Below are 20834 nucleotides of genomic sequence, written 5' to 3'. Positions count from 1 at the left end.
CCTCCCTCCCTCCTCCTCCTCCTCCTCCTCCTCCTCCTCCTCCTCCTCCTCCTCCTCCTCCTCCCCTCCTAATGTCATCTGCAGCTTCTCCTCATCACCACCAACAACAAAATAACCAACAACAACAACAACAACAACAACAACAACAACAATCAGATCAGGAACAGCAACACCGTTACGCTCTTCAACAACAACACCAAGCACGTCCATTCAGGCAGCATCCCTTCCCCGCTCAACAAATGCAGCAAGGATTCATCCCACAACAACAACCAATGCCAATGGGCGTCTACCCAATACAGATCCAACAACAGAACACAATGTTCAACGGTCAACCACGAATACCCTCCCTCCCAGCAGGTCAGATCCCACCTGGCGTACAGATCGCAAACGGAGTCCCTCCAGGTCAACCCATTCTCATGCGACAAGGAGCGCAGCAATTCCAGCATAACATCCAGAACCTCGTCTTTCCCCAGCCTCAGATGCGTCCTCCCGTCGCTCAGCAGCAGTGGCCGGGTCAAGCCATGCTTCCCGCCGGATTCGACCCCTCCATGCTGGGTATGAACCCGGCCAGCATGGGCCAGCCGGCGATGGGGATGCCTATGCAAGCCGGGGGAGGCATGGGCCAGCCGGGCATGGTTCCCCCCGGTCGGGCACCAGGTAACGGGAATCCCCAGGTGAACGGAACGCCGAGGGTGCGCTTTTTTCGCGCATGTAGCTTCCTATCACGCTGATCCGGGGAGATAGAACGTTCCTAACCAAGGGGAGATCCCTCCGGGAGCGCTTATCGGCAATGCTCAGGCTCCGTCTACCATCGCGGACGGAAGGAGGGGCGCCATCTCCCTCCCTAATCAAGAGATGGCACCTCAACAGCAGAGGATGCCTCAGCAACAACCCCCTCCACAACAACCTCCTCAGCCAATCTCCCAGACCCCGCAGGCAAACGCTGTCCAACCTCCCCCTGTTTCCCAAACCCCTCGTCCGCAGATGCAAACCCAACAAACCCCGCGCGGCACGCCGCAGCAAAATCAGCCTCAACCCCAGCAGCAGCAGATGAACAGATCAGGCCAGCCGCACATCCAGTCCCGCCTTGCTAACCTGCCTACGCTCCCGCCTGGTCAGGTCGGTGGACCCCAGCCAGTCGGTTTCCAGCAATTTGATCCGAGGTTGTACATGACCCCACCCCAAAACGGCATGGGTGGCGTCCCTGTGCCGGGGATGCAGGGCATGCCGCAGGGCGGGATGATGCCTGCTCATGCTGTACCGGGAGGTATCAACCTGCCCCAGGAAGGGATGCCTACTGGCGGACCGGTACCGGTTGGCATGCAGCCCCAGCAGCAAATGGGCCAACCGCAAAACGGGATGCCCAACCCGCAGATACCCACACCCGGCCCTCACCAGGGAAGCGTCGCTCCTACTCCTGGACCGCAGACACAGCCCACCCCGCGCGCGACCAACCTCGCCCAGCCTCCGGGACAGCAGGGGCAACCGCAGATGGGATTCGCATACATGCTCCCTGCTAATGCTGCACCGCGTCCTCAGCAGGGAATGCCCCAGCAGAGGATGGTGAATGGCTTTATGCCTCACGGGATACCCGGGCAGCCTCCCCCACAGCAGCCGCTTGGCCAGGAGATGGCCCACATGAACGGGATGAATGGGGCAGCTGCGAGCCCCGGCTCGGGCTCAACGACGGTGCATACATCTCCCCTCATCGCTACCCCTCAGCAGCAGGCCGTTCAGCAACAGCAGCAACAACAACAACAGAATTCCAACGGAGGGAGGTTCATCCCCACTCCAACAGATCAGATGCTCCGCGGAGGCTTGTTTGACGGTACCCTCTCCCACGCCGGGCCAGGACCGGGCGCAGTCGTAGGCCCCGGTGTGGGGCATCCTATGCCTCCTCCTGGGCAAACAGGCCACCCCTCCACCGCACCGATGCAGCATCGGACCCCGCCTGCGCCAGTACCTCTCCCTCCCGGAGGCGGCCCGCACCGTCAGCCTTCCCTCCAATTCGAGCAAGCGCGACAACAAAGTCAGCAACCATTGTCCTCCATCCCCGGGCCATCACCAGTCGACAGGCAAGCGTTTGTTGTCCCTCCTCCCGGCCCGTCACCCCCGCAGCAGCAAGGGATCAAGCAGGAAAATCATGTCAACGGTATGTCTGCACCTCCTGGACAACCGTCGTTCCACCCCCAGCCTGTACGACCGCAGAATAGTCATGCTCCTAACATGCTGGGACACTGTGTCCTCCGGTTGATGCAGCTTAATACAGACCTGAACTTTGCGCATGCGGCTATGGTGCGTCTTTCCATTTTTGTCCCCCCCTGGCTGGGACGAGGCTGATGTAAGCAACAGAGACCGACAAGCGCACATTGGGAACGGTTTGTGGAAAACTTCTTTACGGAGGACGCGGTTATGAAGCTGGACTTGACTGCCCCTGCTACGCAGGCGAATGGGAGCACTCTTTCGCGTGAGCTCGGTATGTCTATTTCAGCATATCCGCATTTCACACGATCCTTATCCCGCACAGACGTTGCCCGCCCGCTTATCCCCCTCTTCTGGTCCAACTCGTTCTTGGAAGACCTCCGATCTATGTCATTCACCTTCACCACCGTGGAGGAGATCGAAGCTCGAAATCCGGACGAAGTCGCCGTCCAGTGTCTGGACGTGATGTGGAACTGGATGTACGGGAGCGGGCATACGGTCCACCTTGAGGCGGACTTGTTCGCCACTTTCCGTCTGATGGCTGACGATCCGCCGGGGGTGAAAGAGCAGAGGATGCGACTCTGCGAACTGCGGATGATCATCAAGGATCGAGAGTACTTTTTTGACCTGAACCTTATCGAAGGGGAATACGACCTTGTGGATAGGAACGATAGGGCGTTGAAGAGCTCTACCAAGGCTAGTAGTGCGACGCGCGTGAGGATCCCGTCTGGGGACGCGGAGAAGGGGACGATATTGTTCAACAATGGGAGGATACCAAAGTCCCCTTGGGATTATGAGATGAAGGTGCCCTCGCCTGTTATGCGCATGTTGGAGGTGAGCGGGTTGCTACTCTGTGAGAGGCTGATGGCTCATGCCTTCTGGCTGTAGATCGGGGAGACGACGAATACCTGTGCGCCGATTATCGATTATTGTCTTGCTGTAGGACATGAGCATTACGGGATCAAGAGTGAGTCCAGTGCAGAGGATGAGATCATCTACTGACAAGGGCACAGGCGCGTCCAACGATCTCGCCAAAGCCATTTGTGCAAAATACGAAGCCGAGTATCCGGCACATCATGCGGGCCAGCCACCGCCTATGGTAGACCTGAGCGTCTCATTTCCCCAGCAGCACCAGGAGAGGCATCCGGAGCCTCAGCCGGGGATGGAACAGATGCCTACGGCGGGGATGCAGGTGTATCGAGGGATGCCTATACCTGGAGGGCTGATGCAGGGGATGCAGTACGCGCTTCCCCAGGGTATGGGGATGGGTATGGGCGTTGGCATGGGTATGGGGATGGGTATGGGGATGGGGATGGGGATGGGGATGGGGATGGGGATGGGGATGGGGATGGGGATGGGGATGGGCGCAGGGGTGGGAGTGGGGATGATACCCCAGCAAATGCAGATGGTGTCCTCCCTCTCAAACTCGATCCCAAACCCCACAAACTCGGGAAGCGTGACCCCCGCCCCGCCCTCCGGCCGCGCCAGACACGCCCAGCCTCCATCCGCTTCCTCGGCACATGCGTCTCTGCCTGGTCAGACGCCGGCGTTGGCGCCTGCTCCGGCACCGACGAAGGGGGCGAAGAGGAAGGCGAAGGAGGGAGAGGGGGGGCCGGCGAAGATTGCGAAAAGTACTCAGAGGTCGCCGACTGCTGCTCGGAGGAAAGGGACAAAGTGACGAAGGGATTTCTTCTGTTCTTCTTCCCACTTCGTCTTCGTCTTACCGGAACGAGTTCCTCTTTGATATTCGTTCTTGCTTTGGGATCAATTTTGGCTCGGGCGTGCGGGCGTGCGGGCGTGCGGGCTTGCCTTACTTGGTCTTTTTGTGTGTTGGGTCTTGCTTGTTTGGTTTGTTTGGACGTCGACTGCCTCCCTCTCTCCCTCTTTGTGCCTTTGCATCTGTGCGCTTGTGCCTATGTCTGTGCATGTGTATTATCTATGCCTTTTTGTGTATCTGTAATGTAGTGTAATTCGGGAACGACTAATAGATGGAGCACAACGTGCAGTAACTCAAGGTGTCGGTGACTAGGACATTTCCTGATTGATGCCGGCTGGATACACTATTGTTGCACGCGTTCATACCGCGTCTTACGCTACGAGTCTACACTCTGCGCTCTACGCCACGCCCAAGATGTCAGACAGCAAGACCTTGCGTAACCAACTCCGTATCAAGACTGGCGTCGTCAACCGGTGAGCTGTCACACCTCACACCTGCCGGCTACTCGTACCCTGACTCATAGCACGTAGACTGGGGAAGGAACATGCGCTGTATATGAAAGAAGCGGAAGAGAACACGCGTAAGGTGGACACTCTTGTCAGTTCCGGCACTGCGGACGAGTGGGATGTCAAGGCTGCTGTGCGTGAGCTTTCGCTTCTGGGGGTGGGGTATGCTAACTGGGATGGGAAGAAACGACTGCAAGACGAGTCCGGGAGGATGATCGTTGATGTGAGGGAGCGGCTGGAGAAGGCAGCGGACGATCTGAGGGATCTTGTGGTGCGTGGTTTTGCTTGTGAGTTGGGTGGGGAGTACTTGGGTTCACAGACGGGTAGGCGTCGACTGTTGGTGAGCCGGGGGTGGGGGAGAGTGAGGAATGGGCGAATGCGGACAAGGCACTCGAGCTGCTGGCAGCGTAACAATAGTACAAGGACAATGTGACTCTGGGGCAGGGGGGTTATGGAGGCTGCTCCTCGAGTTCTACAACACCGTTTGACTCTGGTGCTCGGCGTCTTGCCAATCTCAGCTCTGCCATCGCTTTCACCACATGCTGCCACGCGTCTCTCGCCATCCGTTTCTCGTACAACCCTAGCTTGTCCTCGTCTTTCTCCTCTCCGGGTACTTCGTCCTCAGAGGGAATGCTAGCGCCGTACGTGGGCGGCTCTCGTCCGGTGCTGTCCATCAGCAACGCAGGAGAGACGCGTTGAGCTCGTAGTGTGGCCAAAGTGGTGCGTATGCTGATATGGACGTTCTGCGCCAGATGGTCAGCTACGTAGACGATGGAGAGCAGGAAGCATACGTCGATTAGCTGGAAATACTGTTCCAGCACTTCCTCTAGCCGTCTCTCTCTTTCCTCGGGATCCGCTTCGGGGTTCTCGTTCGGTAGCTGCTCCTCCCCCTCGGGGATGGGAATAGGAAGAGTGAGTAAGGACATTGCGGCTGATGCTAGCCGCAGGGATTGTGCGATGTCCTGGTCTTCTTTTAGTCATTTAGACCACAGAGGTTCGGGAAGAACACACCTCTTCTACGCCATTGAGTGCTTCCAGTTGCTGGCTTGCGACAGAGGTTGGCACAGGGGCGCTACCTTCCATCTATTGGATTTCTTTGATATGATACAAATACCGCTGCTAGTTTGAATTCAAACCCGTTATGCGAGTCAGCAGGGATAGAATCGAGGCTGCAGCCAGGTAACCACGACGCGAGTGGCGACTAACTGAGGATGGAGACCATAATACGCGACCCTCGACGCGCTTTACCGTTTCACCTTGCTTGCTTTACTCCGCGATTCCTGAGGGCAGCACCATGAGTGCCGACACGAATATCAAGGTCGTCGTACGATGTCGGCCTCTGAACTCTCGAGGTGCGTTATTTACGTTCTTCGCATGAGGTGGTACTCATGCACGCGACTAGAGCATGCTCGAGGAGCGAAGGAGCTCATCCGGATGATGGGGAACCAGACCTTTCTCGACCCGCCTGAACATGTCGGCAACGCAGCCAAGGCGATCGAGAAGAAGACAATGGCATTCAGCTTTGACAAGTCTTACTGGTCTGCGGGTCCGAGAGATGCCCCGGAGTATTGCAGTCAGCAGACGTTGTACGATGATTTGGGGAAGGAGTTGCTCGATCATGCTTTTGAGGGGTTCAATGCTTGTATTTTAGCTTGTGAGTGTCTATTCTGTGAATTTTTGGTATTCGTTCTCATCCGAGAGATAGATGGTCAAACCGGTGTGTCCTCTACTACTCAGTATGTTACAGTGATTGAGGGATCATGCGCTCGTCAGGTTCGGGCAAGTCGTACAGGTGCGTTATGATACATTGCCACAACGATCCGTGCTGACTTCCTTGTGACAGTATGATGGGATGTACGTAGCTCAGTCTGCTTCTACAAGCCCATTGCCAATTTTCTGAACAGACGGTCTGGATAAGGGTATTATACCCCTGACATGTGAAGAGTTATTCCGTCGGGTAGTGAGCAAGACATCTGGGAACCCAAACCTTTCGTTTACAGTCGAGGTTTCTTATATGGAAGTGAGTAAATGGTATTATGCTTGCTATAACACCCGTGTTAATTCCCTTTCAGATCTATAATGAGAAAGTCCGAGATCTGCTGAATCCCAAGAATAGTGGGAACCTGAAAGTGCGAGAGCATCCCGTGTTAGTCCATCTTCACCTGGCCACAGCAATCCACTGATTTGTTTTGCAGCATGGGTCCATATGTCGAAGATCTCGCGAAACTTGTGGTGGGCTCATATGACGAGATGATGACCCTCATGGACGAAGGCAACAAGGCTCGAACGGTCGCCGCAACAAACATGAACGAGACGTGAGTACAATGTCCTATGAATGGATGTCTTCCTAAACTCAGAGCAGTTCATCACGCTCCCACGCGGTGTTCACATTGATCCTTACGCAAAAAATCCACGATGAGGCGTTAAACTTGGACGCTGAGAAGGCGTCTCGAATCTCGCTTGTTGACCTTGCAGGGTCAGAGCGTGCAAACTCAACCGGAGCGACAGGGCAGCGACTGAAGGAGGGAGCCAACATCAACAAGAGTTTGACTACCTTGGGGAAGGTTATTGCATCACTCGCTGTGGCTAGCGAAGCAACTGGCAAAGGTGGGAAGAAGAAGAAGGTTGAGGAGCATATTCCTTATCGTGATTCGGTCAGTGAATTGTGACATGAGGATGGACACAAACCAACCGTCATTCTAGGTCCTCACTTGGTTGCTCAAAGACAGTATCGGCGGAAACAGTAAAACTGCTATGATCGCAGCGATATCGCCTGCCGATTACGATGAAACGCTCAGTACACTTCGTTATGCCGACCAAGCAAAGAAGATCAAGAACAAAGCCGTCGTGAACGAGGATCCAAATGCGAAGCTCGTTCGAGAGCTCAAGGAAGAACTAGATCTTCTACGAGGTGAGTGCCCCTTTTCCGTTTGGTCTGCTTTCTGACATGAATCAAGCCCGGGTCGCATCTTCTTCGGCTGAGTCTACCTATGACCCTACTGTTCCTGCGACCCAGCAAATGGTCACGTACCAAACAGCGACCGGTGAAGTTAAGACCATTAGCAAAGCCGATCTGCAGGAGCAATTGGAGGCAAGCGAAAAATTGATGAAAGAGGTCAACGAGACGTGGGAAGAGAAACTCGAGCGCACCAAGGCAATCCAACAAGAGCGTGAACAGGCACTGGAGGAACTTGGTATTACTGTCGAGCGGGACATGGTCGGTGTTCATACACCTAAGAGGGTAAGTCGTTCAGGTTCTGTCGTCTTCGCGCATGCCAATTCCAGAACCCCAGATGCCCCATCTAGTTAACCTCGTAAGTTTTACAGTGGTTTCTGTGTTGATTGTTAATATCTTAATCATGTGGTCGTGATTATCATTATAGAATGAAGGTGAGCACACTACCTGCATACTAGTCTCACGCTGACACCGAGCACCAGACCCTCTCATGAGTGAATGTCTAATCTACCAGCTCAAGCCAGGAAAGACGATGGTCAGCTTTTACCAATAGCAGCGCTGTTGATTCTGATTGGATTGTTTAGGTCGGTCGCTTGGACAGCGACAAGCCTGCTGTGATCCGGCTGAGTGGCTCAGGGATCTTGAATGAACACTGCTTATTTGAAAATAACGAGGGCAAGGTCACCCTGCTGGCGATGCCAGACAGCATGACGGTCAGTTGAAATATGATTGTGCTCTCGTACAGCACTGAAAAAAATGTAGATGTTGAATGGTAACAGAATTTCAAGTGACAAGGTAAGCATTTGTTTTGCTAGACAATATAGTCCTGACAGTCAAGTAGCCATATCGTCTGCGGTCCGGCTATCGCATTATCCTTGGTGAGACCATTACCCAAATATTCAAAATGATCCGCTAACATTTGCTCATAGGTGACAATCACTTCTTCCGCTTTAACAACCCGGAAGAAGTGCGCAAGCGGCGAGATCGCACAAAGATGCACCAGAGCATCTCAGCAGCCGACCTTGCAGCCGAAGGAATAAATGGCTCCCCCAGACCGGAAACTCCGGACTCCGCAGCTGGCGATGACGTGGCCGAGGTTGACTGGACGTACGCGAAGCGGGAAGCAGCACTTGTCCACCTTAATGGCCAGGGAGAAGGATTTGAGAGCCTCCCAGACGATGACCTCAACAAATTATACCACGAAATTTCCAAGGTGAAGAATCTCAGGGAATATGCCAAAAGCAGACCAGAAAGTAGTCTCAGCCATGTGGAGGAGATCTGGAGCGATGGCCGCCCACCACCCAGTGAAATCACGGACGATACCAGCGTGGAGCCCAATGGCGGCACTTCACACGGGAGCCCTTCTATGGAAGACCAACCTCGCGATGCTCAGGTACACCTAGAGCATCAACGCGCAGAATTTGAGGAGAGATTGAACGCTATGGCTGATACAACTCAGACGGAAGACCTCGAAATCGAGCGAGACCACATGCAACTGCAACTCAAGCTTGTTCAAAATCAGATGAAACGACTGATGGAGCTTCGAAAGACCGGTGCCAGCACCGTGGACTTTGTGCCTATGGAGCCGGTTTTATATTCAGCTCGACAGCTTCGTCTAATTCGCAAAGTTTTGGACAAATGGCGTTCGCACAAATCGTTTTCTATGGCCGAAAGCGTCCTATCGAATGCTGTCATCGTCAAAGAGGCGAATGTTTTGAGGTGAGTCGACTGTGCCCTGGTGGTACAACAGCTAACATCATTCCAGCAAAGAACTGGACAAAGCTGTATCATACAACTTTACAGTCCTGTCTGGGGGTTCACTTTCGGCACCCACGTCGGCTTTGGAGGATATTGGTGCCCTTGGCGAGTTTGGCGATGTCGCCGACCCAGTTCTTCTGTCCACGAAAGAGCCGACTGTTGGCATCAAGGTCCTGGACAAGCGTCATACGGCGGTGTACATATGGTCACTTGATCGACTTCAGCAGCAACTGCAGCGTATGCGAAATCTCACCAGTTTCATTGACCGGCCCTCTTATTCGCGCCACTTTTCTTCGGAAGAGCCGTTCTACGATCGCTCGCCGCCACATTATTCGTTTATTGGAAACGCATTGGTCTCACTGGCACCTTTATCACGGCGAATGTCTCCCGCAGCAACGATACCGATATTCTGTCGTTATACTGCTGAAGCAATAGGCTCTTGTCGCGTTGATGCACGGGTGCTTACTGTCAATACACCTGCCCGGGGTGCTGTCAACGGATCTGCTATGACAAGCCGCTCATCATCACCGCTACCGGAAGCATTGCCTCAAGGCAGCAAACTGAGCTTTACTCTAACGATCGATTCGGTTAAAGGGCTTTCCTCTCTCGACTTCGGTTCAGTTCACATGCAAGTGCGACTGTCGGCCTTCATGGGTCCGAGCGTGGCAGCTGAAGATGTCTTCCCATCTACTGTCATCGACATGGACAATGCACCTTTGTACAATCTCAAGTTGCGGAGAACATTTTCCTTTGTCTTGAATGCGAAAGTGACAGCATATATGCGGCAAGGGTACGCGCCTATTGAGTTCTTCGCCGAAGTCAAACCGAGCTACATTGAACGTTTGGAGCGATGGGACGAGATGCGGGAACAGCATATGCAAAAGGAATTGCGTTCAACTCGTCCTGCACAAATGCGACGTGCAGAAACCGATTTCGTCGTGGAAGAGCGGCATGACGTTGTTGCATGGGTGCAGGTCCGCGAGCTGACCTCCAGTGGTGAATATCAAGCGGTGCCAGTCCTTTCACAAGGACAACTTGACTCCGGTGTCTTCCTTTTGCGACAAGGTTTGCAGCGAAGACTGGCCCTGACTCTCACATGTCATTCTGGAAAGCAAATGCCTTGGAAGCAGATCACCCGTATTAATGCGGGAAAAATCCGTTTGTTGGACGCCAAGGGTCGATTGCATGATCCATCAACAGCTGACGACAGAGTCGATCTGAAGTTGCTCAAGCCACAAACAGTAGATTTAAAGCCTGATGGCAGTGCGACACTCCATGCAGAGGCATCTTGGGACTCATCCGCCCATGATTCACTTCTTCTTAATCGCGTTACTGGCATTCGACAGCGTGTTTTGCTGCAGCTCGATTGGATGGTAGAGATTGATACATGCGCTGAGCCTGCCCTTTTCACTACAGATATTGCGGTCGATATACAAGAACGGGACGCAAGACCGCCTTCTATGCTCACCGGTCTTTTCTCGTCCACGAAAGTCTTAACAAAATGCAGTGCAATTTTCTCTCTGCGCCTCACCCCACAACTCAGCCGCTCTGCCAAAGACATGTGGCGGCTCGACACTTCCGAGAAATATGTACGAGGCGAGGAGGTACTTGCTTCTTGGAAGCCACGTGGCGTTTCGGTCGTCGAAGACTACATCCGTCTAGATAATGTGGAGCGTCGCGCCGCAGACGTACAAGCCATCAAGATCCTTTTGGATGCATCCCCCACATGCGGTGCAATGGAAAGGACGCTAAGTGATGAAGAGGCCACTGATTTGTTACGCAAAACAATGGATCTCTGGACCAGACGATCCGTCCCACGCCCTGAGGTATGTATCTCAAAAGCCATCCTGTCGCATGTACTTACATATGCTTTTCATAGCTCCAATTCAAACTTGTGCAGGAACCATCGTCACCTATGGAAGAATCTGAGGACATCGATCAAGCTCCTAAACCGAAACTGGTCGCTCATACAAAGCTTATTGCACGAAGGTACGATCCTGCGTTGACTATGATATCGTTTACCTGACGTGTTTTAGTGATACCGCTACCAAGAAGGGTCACCTTTCGATGCTGATCGACCCTGCGGGAAACTCGTGGAAACGACGTTGGTTCGTCCTGCGCAGGTTTGTCTTCGCCACTTTGATTTTGGCTGTGATAACCAATATTTGTCCCAGGCCATACTTGTATATATACGCGCATTCAAATGAGCTGGAAGAACTATCTGTTATTGCCCTCAACGGTGTAAACGTGGAACATAGCTCCCAGCTTGCGGTGTTGTTTGATGTGAGACCTCGTAGCGCATGACGTCGATTCCACTCACATTATTGACAGAAACCGTTCACTTTTACCCTGTTCACTGCTTCAAATTCCCATGCTCTCGCTGCTCCAAATGCGAAAGAGCTGCAGTCATGGATGATCAAGCTCGATCCCACTCGTTTACCTTCCTAAGTCATTCCCGCCATTTATTCCCTTCAAGTAAGTAAACGCTTCGCATTCCCCATTGCTTCTGCCTATGTATCCTCCATGAGGCGGTCCACTTCACCCTCCTTACCCTTCAAGTGATACCTCAGTCATATCTAGTCCATGATACCCTTGGTATTCTACTCACGATACGTCACGACCAATGGAATCTGTAATAGAAAATAAAGAGATTTACACACGTGGTTGATTGTGGATTGTACTTTCTGTCCCATCAAGAACATTTTATCGGACACACGCTCAACGTGAGTTACTATCAGCATGTATTATCGCATTTTTCTGGGCGCAATCACATCAATCATCCAATGCGCTTCATCGGTCTATCTAGTCATAGCCATAGCCGCCACGACAGCCACTTGGCCGGCGAATAAGCGCACAAGAGCCGCCCATCCAACTCAACCCGAAGGGCTATAGCGAGTTCTGGGCGCGTTGAGCGCCATAGCATACACAAGAGCATCCCGTCAATACGGAGATGCATATGCTGTTGAAGCGTAGCAGAAAAGGAGATCAGGCGTAGGTCTGGCGCGCCCACTTGGCAGCCTCAACCATGTTGGCAAGCGCAGCCTCAGTCTCCTTCCAGCCACGAGTCTTGAGACCGCAGTCAGGGTTGATGTAAAGCAGGTTGTCGGGGATCAACTGGAGCATGCCGGTGATGCGCTCCTTGATCTCCTCGACACTGGGAACACGAGGCGAGTGGATGTCGTAGACACCGGGCCCGATCTCGTTGGAGTAGCTGAACTCCTTGAAGGCGTTGAGCAGCTTCATGTCGCTCTTCGACGCCTCGATGGAGATGACATCAGCATCGAGGGCGAGGATGGAGGGGAAGATATCGTTGAAGTCGGAGTAGCAAAAGTGGGAGTGAGCCTGGGTCTTGTCGGTAAGACCGGCCGTCGACAGGCGGAAGGAGTCCACAGCCCACTTGAGGTAGCCATCCCAGTCAACACGGCGAAGAGGAAGACCCTCACGAATAGCAGGCTCGTCGACCTGGATAGCAGAGATACCAGCCTTCTCGAGGTCAACGACTTCATCACGGAGAGCCAGGGCGAGCTGCTTGGACTGCATCTCGCGAGAGATATCAACACGAGGGAACGACCAGTTGAGGATAGTGACGGGGCCAGTCAACATGCCCTTCATGGGCTTGTCCGTCAGGCTCTGAGCGTAGCTGGACCATTCGACGGTCATGGGACCCTTGCGGGAGACATCGGCGCAAATGATGGGAGGGCGAACGTAACGGGAGCCGTAGGACTGAACCCAGGCGTTCTGGGTAAAGACGAAGCCCTGGAGCTGCTCGCCGAAGTACTGAACCATGTCGTTACGCTCGGGCTCACCATGGACAAGGATGTCGAGGCCGACCTTCTCCTGGAAGCGAACAACAGTCTCGATCTCCTTCTTGATGAACTCGTTGTACTCTGCCTCGGTGAGCTCCTTCTTGCCGAGCTTGGCACGAGCGGTACGGATCTCCTTGGTCTGGGGGAAGGAACCAATGGTGGTCGTGGGGAACTTGGGCAGCTTGAGGTGCTCATGCTGAGCCTTCACACGGATGGAGAAGGGGTTCTGGCGGTTGAGCATCTCGGGCGTAATAGCGGCAACACGCTTGCGGACAGCATCATCGGAGTTCTTCTCGAAAGCGCGACGCTTGGCGATGGACTCCTTGTTGGCGGCAAGGGCAGCAGCAACAGCAGGCGAAGTCGACTTGGACACCGAAGCGGCGATCGTGGCAACTTCAGCGGCCTTCTCAGTGGCGAAGGAGAACCAGTCGAGCTGCTCGAGGGGGAGCTTCTTCTCGTTCGTCAAGGTGACAGGGGTGTGAAGAAGGGACGAGGAAGTAGCGACGATCACACGCTGCTCGCCAAGGATGGCGATGGCCTCCTCAGCGAGGGTGCTGGCATAAGCGAAGTCGGTCTTCCAGATGTTACGGCCAGAGACGAGACCAAGGGAGAGAAGCAGGGTGGTGGGCTTGATGGCGTTAGCGACAGCAGCGAGCTGCTTAGGCTCACGGTCGAGGTCGATGTGGAGGGCAGCAATAGGGAGCTTGCTAACAAAGCTGAGGTTGTCGCCAAGGCGGCCGAAGTAGGTTGTCAGGACGATGGAAGGAGACACCTTGCTGAGCGCAGCGTAGGCGGTCTCGTACTGCTGAGCAAGGTCGGCAGCGGAGTCAAGCACAAGGACGGGCTCATCGATCTGGACGGACTCGACACCGGCAGCCTTGAGCTCAGACAGGAGCTGTTCATATACAGGGAGCAGCTTAGAAAGCGCCGAAATGGGGCTGTAGCCAGCGGAAGCCTCGCGGGACGCCTTGGCAAGGGCAAGGTAGGAGATGGGGCCGAGAACAACCGGGCGGGTCGTCACACCGACAGCCTTTGCCTCCTTGTACTCATCGAGGGCCTTGTTGTAGTTGAGCTTGAAGTCGATACCCTCGAAGATCTCGGGGACAACAAAGTGGTAGTTAGAATCGAACCTTGTGAGCTATTAGAGGTGGAAAGCGCATATATCTTAGGAAATCAGCTTACCACTTCTTCATCTCACACGCCGGAACATCAACGGAACCCTGCTGCCTGCCACGACCCATCGCGAAGAAGATATCGAGGAGGCTGAGGCCATGTCCTTGGTAGCGCTTGGGGATAGCATTGAACGCGACGGAATGGTCGAGGACATGATCATAGAGAGTGAATTCGCCGCTATGGCAAGCAAAGGCCGCATTAACGCCGGAAGCTAATCCCTGTGGGAATCAACATACCTGGGAATGAGATCGACGCCCTGCGCCTTGATCGTCGTCCAGTTGTACTTCTTCACCTCAGCGACGACCTTGAGCAGCTCGGCCTCCGGGAGCTTGCCACCCCAGTAGGCCTCAACAGCCTTCTTAATTTCACGGTTGGCGCCTAAAGGGTAAACAATTATCAGTTATGTTGGTCATGCGGGTTTTCCATTCATCCGGGCATACTGACCGATACGGGGGAAACCAAGGACGCTAGAAAGGACCATGATTGAATGAAAACCCTGAGATTGACGAATGTCAGATGAATGTTTAATGTTATTGTTAATTAATTTCCTTACTTTTGAACAATGAGGGAAGAGAGAGAGGAATGAAGGGAGAGACGATAGTGCTCTGCTGGGGTAAACGTCCCACTCTGCAGGTTTTATGCTCTGTCCCCATCCGCCGCACACGTGTTGCGTGCTCACTCAATAATGCTTCCGCCAAGCAAAGGGACATGATGGTGAGAAAACCGACAAACGCCGAATCTACCGTCGCTTGAATTCTTTACTAACTCTTTGCCTCATCTATCTTTTGTGCGCTTCTTGCCGCTAGACGACCGCATCTTGGGGTTAACTTCCTACAGGAATAGACATTGCTGGCACTATATCTCTCAAGCTAATCTTCACCCGACCGCTCTTTGCTCTCTTTCAACCCTAATCAATATCTCCTGCTTTGTAATCATGGTCACCTTCGAAGTCGATGCCGTTCTTTTCGACATGGATGGCGTATGCTGAACCCTACCATTGTTGCTATTCTATGATATCTCATATGGTGCCAGACCCTCGTGGAGTCAACCCCCGCCGTGGTTGGAGCCTGGTGAAATCACGCTCACCTCGTTGGTTCGCTGGCCCTCGCTAACATGTCTCCGCGGCTCTCAGGGAGGAATTTCACAAATCCTATCCTCACCTTGATCTCACCGAAGTCCTCCAACGTAATGCTTATCTTACTCAGTATCTGTGAGATATATCTGATTGCCATATTGTACTGAAGACTCGCACGGTATCCGAACCATCGAGAACCTCCGGAATTTCTGCAAGATCACACATGAGGAGCACCTTGCTGTAAGGGATCCGGCCGCGAAGTTATCGGTTGAACTCATTCATAAGTGTTGGGCGTCAGGTAGAAGTCGTTCGTTTCGAAGCGGAAATCGTACGTCAGGGCGAGCGCTTGAAGGCCGAAGGCAAGGGCGGTATCAAGAAGCTACCCGGCGTAGAAGCACTCGTTGGTCAGGTAGAGAATGGTGCGGAGAACCAGAAGTGGGCTATAGCTACCAGCGGTTTGTGTGTGCCTCCCGCCATTCATTTCAGCGGCTGATGTAGACATAGCCACTCGTATCTATGCCAGCGCTGCCTTGAGCATTGCAGACATTCAACCGCCGGAGGCGTTCGTCACGGCAGAAGACGTTGCGGTCGGTAAGCCATTTCCGGACCCGTATCTTCTCGCCGCTCGCCTCGTCGGAAAGGCACCCCATCGTTGTACGTTAATTTGGTCGTTGAACACCCAGGTAAACGCCGGCTGACGTCGTGGGGGGCATAACTTTTAGGCCTGGTGGTGGAAGATGCCCCTAACGGCATTCGCTCTGGGAAGTCCGCGGGTGCAAAGGTCATCGGCCTTCTCACTTCCCATTCGAGGAAGGAAGTCGAGGATGCTAAGCCAGATTGGATCGTGCCAGATTTGTCATGGTAACCTCCGCAGTATCCTCCTTCAGTTTCTTTGAACTAACTCCTCATAAGGGTGACCGCTCGGCACACCACGACTGGATTAGAGTTTACTATCAAGGAGTATTCACCGTGATGATTCAAGCCCCTTGATGTTTAGTCAATAATAAACAATAGAATAAAATAGTCATTTGATAAACTGTCAGGAAGCACATCGTCGGAAATTTCCGAGTCTTTGATTCCACGACTGATTTCCAAATTTACTCAGCAAGGCTTGCTCATAACCTAATGCACGCTTCCAATGCACACACCACGCAGGTTTTGGGATCAGGATCAGAGGACAAATATACCACATACACATATATGTTGAATGGAGCGCGAAAAGCCACGCTTCGGCGGGGTGGAAGGGGGGCGGGATACGATGATCTGTGGGTCGTCAGAATTTTTGGTAAGTCAATAGAAAGAAGCTATTGTCTAGCGTTGATAGGAATTCTTTTCTCCCCAGGACCCGATTGGATAACGGCATCAGGAAAAAGTGAAATGTTGAGATGAGTTGTTGATGATCCAGAGAGCTGGGACGCACATTTGTAGCGCCGTCTCCTCAGTGAGAGAAGTCTAAAGTATTTGCTCCCGCAGGAGGCACGTGCGACAGGGCAACGGCGGTCACCGCACCAAATGCATCCATTGGCCAAACAAGTTTCCCCCACTTGGGCCCTGGTATACAAGTACATATCGCCTTCACGACTTGGTTTACTTTACTTTTTGTTTTCCCTTTCTCCTGGCCTGATGCCCGACCCGACATTTACATGTCCATGTCTCAACGTCAGGCTCTACCAACAACGAATAGACCAACGATATGGCCAAGACGACCGGGTGGAGGACAACTGGCGGAGGGTCTTCGTCGGCGATGACGGCATCCAAATAGTGCGCTGACAGACCTCCCTCCGTCGCCGGTTACTGACATTGTACATTTGACAGATGCATGCAGATATGACCATGAAGACCCGATTACCAGTGCAACCGCCTTTGAGAGGCGAGAGTTATGCGAGGCTGACGACTGTCCTAACCTGCTTAGCTTGTCGGACGGCTGTGTATCGCACCTCCCAAAAACTTTCTTGGCCTCTTCAAGGTGTAGTTGCTGCGCAGATACCTAGAGAGAGTGAGGATGATGATGGGACACTGGGAAGCGAAGATGGGTGGATAGAAATGAACGTGGGCAATTCCGGGTGTATCGTAAGTCCATGACGCACGTTCAGGTTCCGAACCCTTACCTGATCAATTAAACAGACCGGAGTTTCTATCCAAGCAGCCCGAGCTTCTGAACGATTCTCACCAGTGTTTTCTTTGCTGCTTCCCGAGTCTGTGTCAGCTACTCCGGCAGAAGCACCGACTCCCCTTCAAATCTTCCATCCGGTCGTCTCCCCCTCACCAGCGCTCTTTTCACCCCCTCCACATTCCCCATCGCACCCCGTTTTTCAACGTTTAGCATCAATTGCCACTGCTGCATATCAAGAAGCACAGAAGCAGGAAGAGGAAGAAGTTTCAGCGCTCATCCGACAACGGGCGGAGGAGCTGCACCTCCTTCGCACTCGACTCCGACGAGAGGTGGAGATGCTGTGGATGTCCTATCATGATTCGCGGCAGAGCCAGTCCGCTTTGTCGAATCCCCAGAATGATGGTCTGCATCAACGGGAGAGCGAGACGCGCACCCCGTCGTCCATGTCTATCCACCACAGGCCCCGGGGCCAAACCTCGCCCGACAAACACCGTTCAATGTCCCGCAAAGGCTCTTCGAATTCGCTCCTCGCCAAATCCTTGCGGTCCAGCGGATTTATTAGCTATTCTGGCTCCCAGTGGGAATCTGATTCTCAATTCGATGAAGAGTCTGAATCCGCGGATCTATCGGTTCCGACCACTCCGGACGAGGACGGCTTTGGTGATCCGATCGAGTATTCAATGCACAATCATCACCGTTTGGACGACGTCTCATTACGGCTCTCCCGCCTCCACACCAGTTCAATACCAAGATCCCTTTCACGGATCAAACAGGATGCGGAAACCGAGTCGCCGGAAGATCGACCCTTGCGCCACAGGCGAGAAGAGACTCTTCATCCTGTTGAAACCAGTGAGGACATCCCTGAATTCCAGCCTCGTGGGCGGTCTGGTTCACGGCAGGGCCGTGCACACGAGTTGTATGCCATCGAGCGTGATCGGACACCGAATGGTCGGGCGAGCAGAGGGAGGAGAAGCTCCAGCGATCGTTCACCCCGCGGTGGCGCATGGTCCGACCACCTTCCTCAAGAGGAGTGGGAACATCCGCACATGGACGACAACGCTCTTCGCATCTCAACCTCTGGCGACAACGGCTTGGATCGACACGGGGGCGACGAACCTATCTTTGACCTGGACGGTCCTCACAGCGGGCGATGGCTTCGACCTGTGCGCCTGAGACCCTTCAGGAACAAGGTTGGCGGTCACAGCGCTATCTACAAGTTTACCAAGCGCGCTGTGTGTAAGGTGAGTTGCGCTTTGACCAAATTCGCCCTGCGGTCATTCTAACCAGTGGTCCCGATTACCTTAGCCTCTTGCGAGCCGGGAAAACATTTTCTATGAAGCGGTGGAACGCGAAGCGCCAGCTTTACTAGGGTTCATTCCCAGGTATCTAGGCGTCATGCTGGTCAATTACCGTCGTGTCCATCACCATCCACAGCATGTGGAGGGCGATGTTGCTGGTGCCGGTCAACAGGACCAGGACAAGTCTGCCTCGAGCCCAGATAGCCCAGAGAACCCAGCTCGGTCTGGTATGCAGCAGCCTTGGTCAAGCAGCGTTGTCCCCGAACCCGTTCTGCTTCCTTCATCTAGTGCTAAACAGCACCTGGGGATGTCTCAACCAGGGACGCCACCAATGGCGGAATCGCAAGACGAAGAGGAGCTACCGGAAGTCGTCTTGCAGCACAATATACACATGCTACCGCCATGGTTGCTGGCTCCAACTGCACAAGAACCGATATCCGTATCCGGAGACAATAGCCCGACCAACACACCTCGTCCGTCATACCGTCCGAACTCCTGGGGCTTATCACGATCCTTCGCACTTGGAGGCTTACCCCTCCAGGATCCAGGAATGTATGGCCTCCGAAAGCCGGTAGCAAGAAGCGCTAGTCCTGATGGTGTTCCATTTGAAGCAGAACGAAAACGTGACAAGGTTCGACGTCAGCTGCAAATGAGCAAACCTGGTACCCCACAGCCTCCTGCGACACAGAGCATGACTCCAGGGCAAGGTGTCGTTGGTGGACTTGGCACCACGGTTGTTAATTCGCGACTGCGAGACCATGTTTTCAGTACAGTCATGAGGAGGTATAGAAAGAAAGCGGCAGACGCGGAGCGAAAGAGGAAAGATGAGAAGCTCAGGAGCAACTCCGTCCTCAACAAGAATAACCTCGGCGACTCACAAGACTCAAGTCCGACCGATTTGTCCAAGGCTGGCCCTCTTGGTAGGCTTCTACAAGAAGAGCATCACCTTCGGCGGGTGCAAAGTGCTGGTCATCTACAGAATCACGTGCAGTGTAAAGAAGCAGATACGTCTGGTGTTTTCGGCGACATGGAAGATGTCGAAGGCATCGTGGCGGATTATCAGCGGAGGCCACCCCTTTCTGGAGACGGGTTTCGCAAGAGTCGGAAGACTATGAGCACTGCGGCCGCTGTAAATGGCATGCACACCCCTTTGGAATCACCGGTTGCTTTGTCACCGCCTTCACACGAACTGCAGGGTACCCGTCAGGAGCACTTCATCCTCCTCGAGGATCTCACTGGCCGACTTAGGAAGCCATGTGTTCTCGATCTCAAGATGGGAACACGGCAGTACGGCGTAGATGCTTTGCCTGCGAAGAAGAAGAGCCAACGCGCCAAGTGTGACCGGACCACCAGCCGCACTTTGGGTGCGCGAATCTGCGGAATGCAGGTGTGGGACAAAGTCGAGGGCTCCTTCTACCAGCAGGACAAATACATCGGACGGAAAATCAAGACAGAGGACTTCCCGAATTCGTTAGCTCGATTCTTGTTCGACGGCGATAAGTTCCTCGTATATCACATCCCTCCGATGATCCAGAAACTCTGCGCATTGGCTCGCATCATCGTCCAGTTGACTGGATACCGGTTCTACGGATGCAGCCTGCTTCTTCTATACGAAGGCGAGCCAGACATCCAATCCGCGTATGCTCGGCTGGGCCCGGCTGCACACCTGGTTTCCCGGTTTACGGAATGGGTTCCCCCAACAGTCGGTGGCACTGGTCACTCCGGGCAACGCCCCGAGTTGTGCATCGACTTGTCTGTCCCGACAAAGAAGGACGGTCGCGCATGCAGGAAACGAAAGGGAGAACTCGATATCCGAATTGTGGATTTCGCCCATTCGGCGACTGGCAAAGATTATCTACCACATCCTCCTCCCTCTCCAGGAGCACCTGAGATGCTCAACTCTAATGGATATGATTCGCGGGTCGATCCAGTGTCTGGGCTCATATATGCCCGCTTTTCTCCACATCGACCCGAGCTTCCCGATATTGGGTTCTTGTTCGGTCTCAAGAACCTCGTACATACGCTGGACAAAATGTGGAACGAGGAACGGTCGAAGCGGAGTCGGGCCATCCAAGAAGGAAGAATGGCAGAAGCAGAAAAGCTCTCACCTTTACCGCAGGACGGGAGAGAAGTATTTGATACCGTATTTGGGAAACCTGGCGCTCCGGGCTTGGTGACCGACGGCTACATATCCACGTAATGACTCTCAACGCATGCATATTCGTTCGTT

General features: G+C 53.6%; 7 protein-coding genes across 7 annotated transcripts; 5 read left to right on the top strand and 2 right to left on the bottom strand.

The window, feature by feature from the left end:
- Positions 1 to 3538: 3538 nt before the first annotated feature.
- Positions 3539 to 4177, top strand: DACRYDRAFT_92268 (uncharacterized protein). Its single transcript, XM_040777053.1, has one exon. The coding sequence runs from the start codon at positions 3723 to 3725 to the stop codon at positions 4170 to 4172; it is 450 nt and encodes a 149-aa protein (XP_040633034.1). The 5' UTR covers positions 3539 to 3722; the 3' UTR covers positions 4173 to 4177.
- A 156-nt stretch (positions 4178 to 4333) lies between these two features.
- DACRYDRAFT_103087 (tubulin binding cofactor A) lies at positions 4334 to 4836 on the top strand (the record flags this gene model as incomplete). Its single annotated transcript, XM_040767709.1, has 4 exons — positions 4334 to 4392; positions 4450 to 4558; positions 4610 to 4696; positions 4753 to 4836. The coding sequence occupies 4 exons, from the start codon at positions 4334 to 4336 to the stop codon at positions 4834 to 4836; spliced, it is 339 nt and encodes a 112-aa protein (XP_040633033.1).
- A 38-nt stretch (positions 4837 to 4874) lies between these two features.
- Positions 4875 to 5508, bottom strand: DACRYDRAFT_103086 (uncharacterized protein; the record flags this gene model as incomplete). The annotated part of the gene is made up of 3 exons (XM_040767708.1): positions 4875 to 5168; positions 5217 to 5387; positions 5437 to 5508. 3 exons carry the CDS (start codon positions 5506 to 5508, stop codon positions 4875 to 4877), a joined length of 537 nt encoding a protein of 178 aa, XP_040633032.1.
- A 130-nt stretch (positions 5509 to 5638) lies between these two features.
- DACRYDRAFT_92267 (kinesin-like protein) lies at positions 5639 to 11674 on the top strand. Its single transcript, XM_040777052.1, has 23 exons — positions 5639 to 5777; positions 5828 to 6079; positions 6131 to 6142; positions 6199 to 6217; positions 6269 to 6279; positions 6330 to 6445; positions 6498 to 6571; positions 6621 to 6740; positions 6788 to 7079; positions 7129 to 7336; positions 7383 to 7666; positions 7719 to 7739; positions 7809 to 7815; positions 7864 to 7916; positions 7966 to 8094; positions 8144 to 8176; positions 8223 to 8259; positions 8311 to 9100; positions 9147 to 10965; positions 11019 to 11128; positions 11176 to 11262; positions 11314 to 11422; positions 11471 to 11674. Exons 1-23 carry the CDS (start codon positions 5720 to 5722, stop codon positions 11585 to 11587), a joined length of 4758 nt encoding a protein of 1585 aa, XP_040633031.1. The 5' UTR covers positions 5639 to 5719; the 3' UTR covers positions 11588 to 11674.
- A 189-nt stretch (positions 11675 to 11863) lies between these two features.
- Positions 11864 to 14706, bottom strand: DACRYDRAFT_19425 (5-methyltetrahydropteroyltriglutamate-homocysteine S-methyltransferase). The gene is made up of 5 exons (XM_040771505.1): positions 14672 to 14706; positions 14563 to 14614; positions 14355 to 14496; positions 14128 to 14295; positions 11864 to 14075 (listed from the first exon to the last, which is right to left on the bottom strand). Exons 2-5 carry the CDS (start codon positions 14597 to 14599, stop codon positions 12125 to 12127), a joined length of 2298 nt encoding a protein of 765 aa, XP_040633030.1. The 5' UTR covers positions 14600 to 14614; positions 14672 to 14706; the 3' UTR covers positions 11864 to 12124.
- A 373-nt stretch (positions 14707 to 15079) lies between these two features.
- Positions 15080 to 16213, top strand: DACRYDRAFT_19424 (phosphatase). Its single transcript, XM_040771504.1, has 8 exons — positions 15080 to 15097; positions 15151 to 15188; positions 15251 to 15303; positions 15363 to 15433; positions 15492 to 15648; positions 15698 to 15847; positions 15916 to 16054; positions 16106 to 16213. Exons 1-8 carry the CDS (start codon positions 15089 to 15091, stop codon positions 16164 to 16166), a joined length of 678 nt encoding a protein of 225 aa, XP_040633029.1. The 5' UTR covers positions 15080 to 15088; the 3' UTR covers positions 16167 to 16213.
- A 2139-nt stretch (positions 16214 to 18352) lies between these two features.
- DACRYDRAFT_44967 (SAICAR synthase-like protein) lies at positions 18353 to 20804 on the top strand (the record flags this gene model as incomplete). Its single annotated transcript, XM_040774618.1, has 4 exons — positions 18353 to 18547; positions 18612 to 18722; positions 19596 to 20273; positions 20343 to 20804. The coding sequence occupies 4 exons, from the start codon at positions 18353 to 18355 to the stop codon at positions 20802 to 20804; spliced, it is 1446 nt and encodes a 481-aa protein (XP_040633028.1).
- Between the last annotated feature and the right edge of the window lie 30 nt (positions 20805 to 20834).

Source organism: Dacryopinax primogenitus (assembly GCF_000292625.1).
Source record: "Dacryopinax primogenitus strain DJM-731 SS1 chromosome Unknown DACRYscaffold_1, whole genome shotgun sequence".
Classification (NCBI taxonomy): Eukaryota; Fungi; Basidiomycota; class Dacrymycetes; order Dacrymycetales; family Dacrymycetaceae; genus Dacryopinax; species Dacryopinax primogenitus.
Note: the sequence above shows the minus strand (reverse complement) of the source record. Positions and strands in the feature narration are given on the sequence as shown.

Bases quoted from the DNA above. Each gene is read 5' to 3' on its own strand.
- DACRYDRAFT_92268 (XM_040777053.1), top strand. From the start codon at position 3,723: ATGCGTCTCTGCCTGGTCAGACGCCGGCGTTGGCGCCTGCTCCGGCAC.
- DACRYDRAFT_92267 (XM_040777052.1), top strand. From the start codon at position 5,720: ATGAGTGCCGACACGAATATCAAGGTCGTCGTACGATGTCGGCCTCTG. The intron at 6,446-6,497 runs GTGAGTAAATGG...ATTCCCTTTCAG, and splicing joins TCGAGGTTTCTTATATGGAA to ATCTATAATGAGAAAGTCCG. The intron at 7,080-7,128 runs GTCAGTGAATTG...CCGTCATTCTAG, and splicing joins ATATTCCTTATCGTGATTCG to GTCCTCACTTGGTTGCTCAA.
- DACRYDRAFT_19425 (XM_040771505.1), bottom strand. From the start codon at position 14,599: ATGGTCCTTTCTAGCGTCCTTGGTTTCCCCCGTATCG. The intron at 14,296-14,354 runs GTATGTTGATTC...TGCTTGCCATAG, and splicing joins GGCGTCGATCTCATTCCCAG to CGGCGAATTCACTCTCTATG. The intron at 14,076-14,127 runs GTAAGCTGATTT...ATAGCTCACAAG, and splicing joins GCGTGTGAGATGAAGAAGTG to GTTCGATTCTAACTACCACT.
- DACRYDRAFT_19424 (XM_040771504.1), top strand. The intron at 15,434-15,491 runs GTAAGGGATCCG...GTTGGGCGTCAG, and splicing joins CACATGAGGAGCACCTTGCT to GTAGAAGTCGTTCGTTTCGA. The intron at 15,649-15,697 runs GTTTGTGTGTGC...ATGTAGACATAG, and splicing joins GTGGGCTATAGCTACCAGCG to CCACTCGTATCTATGCCAGC.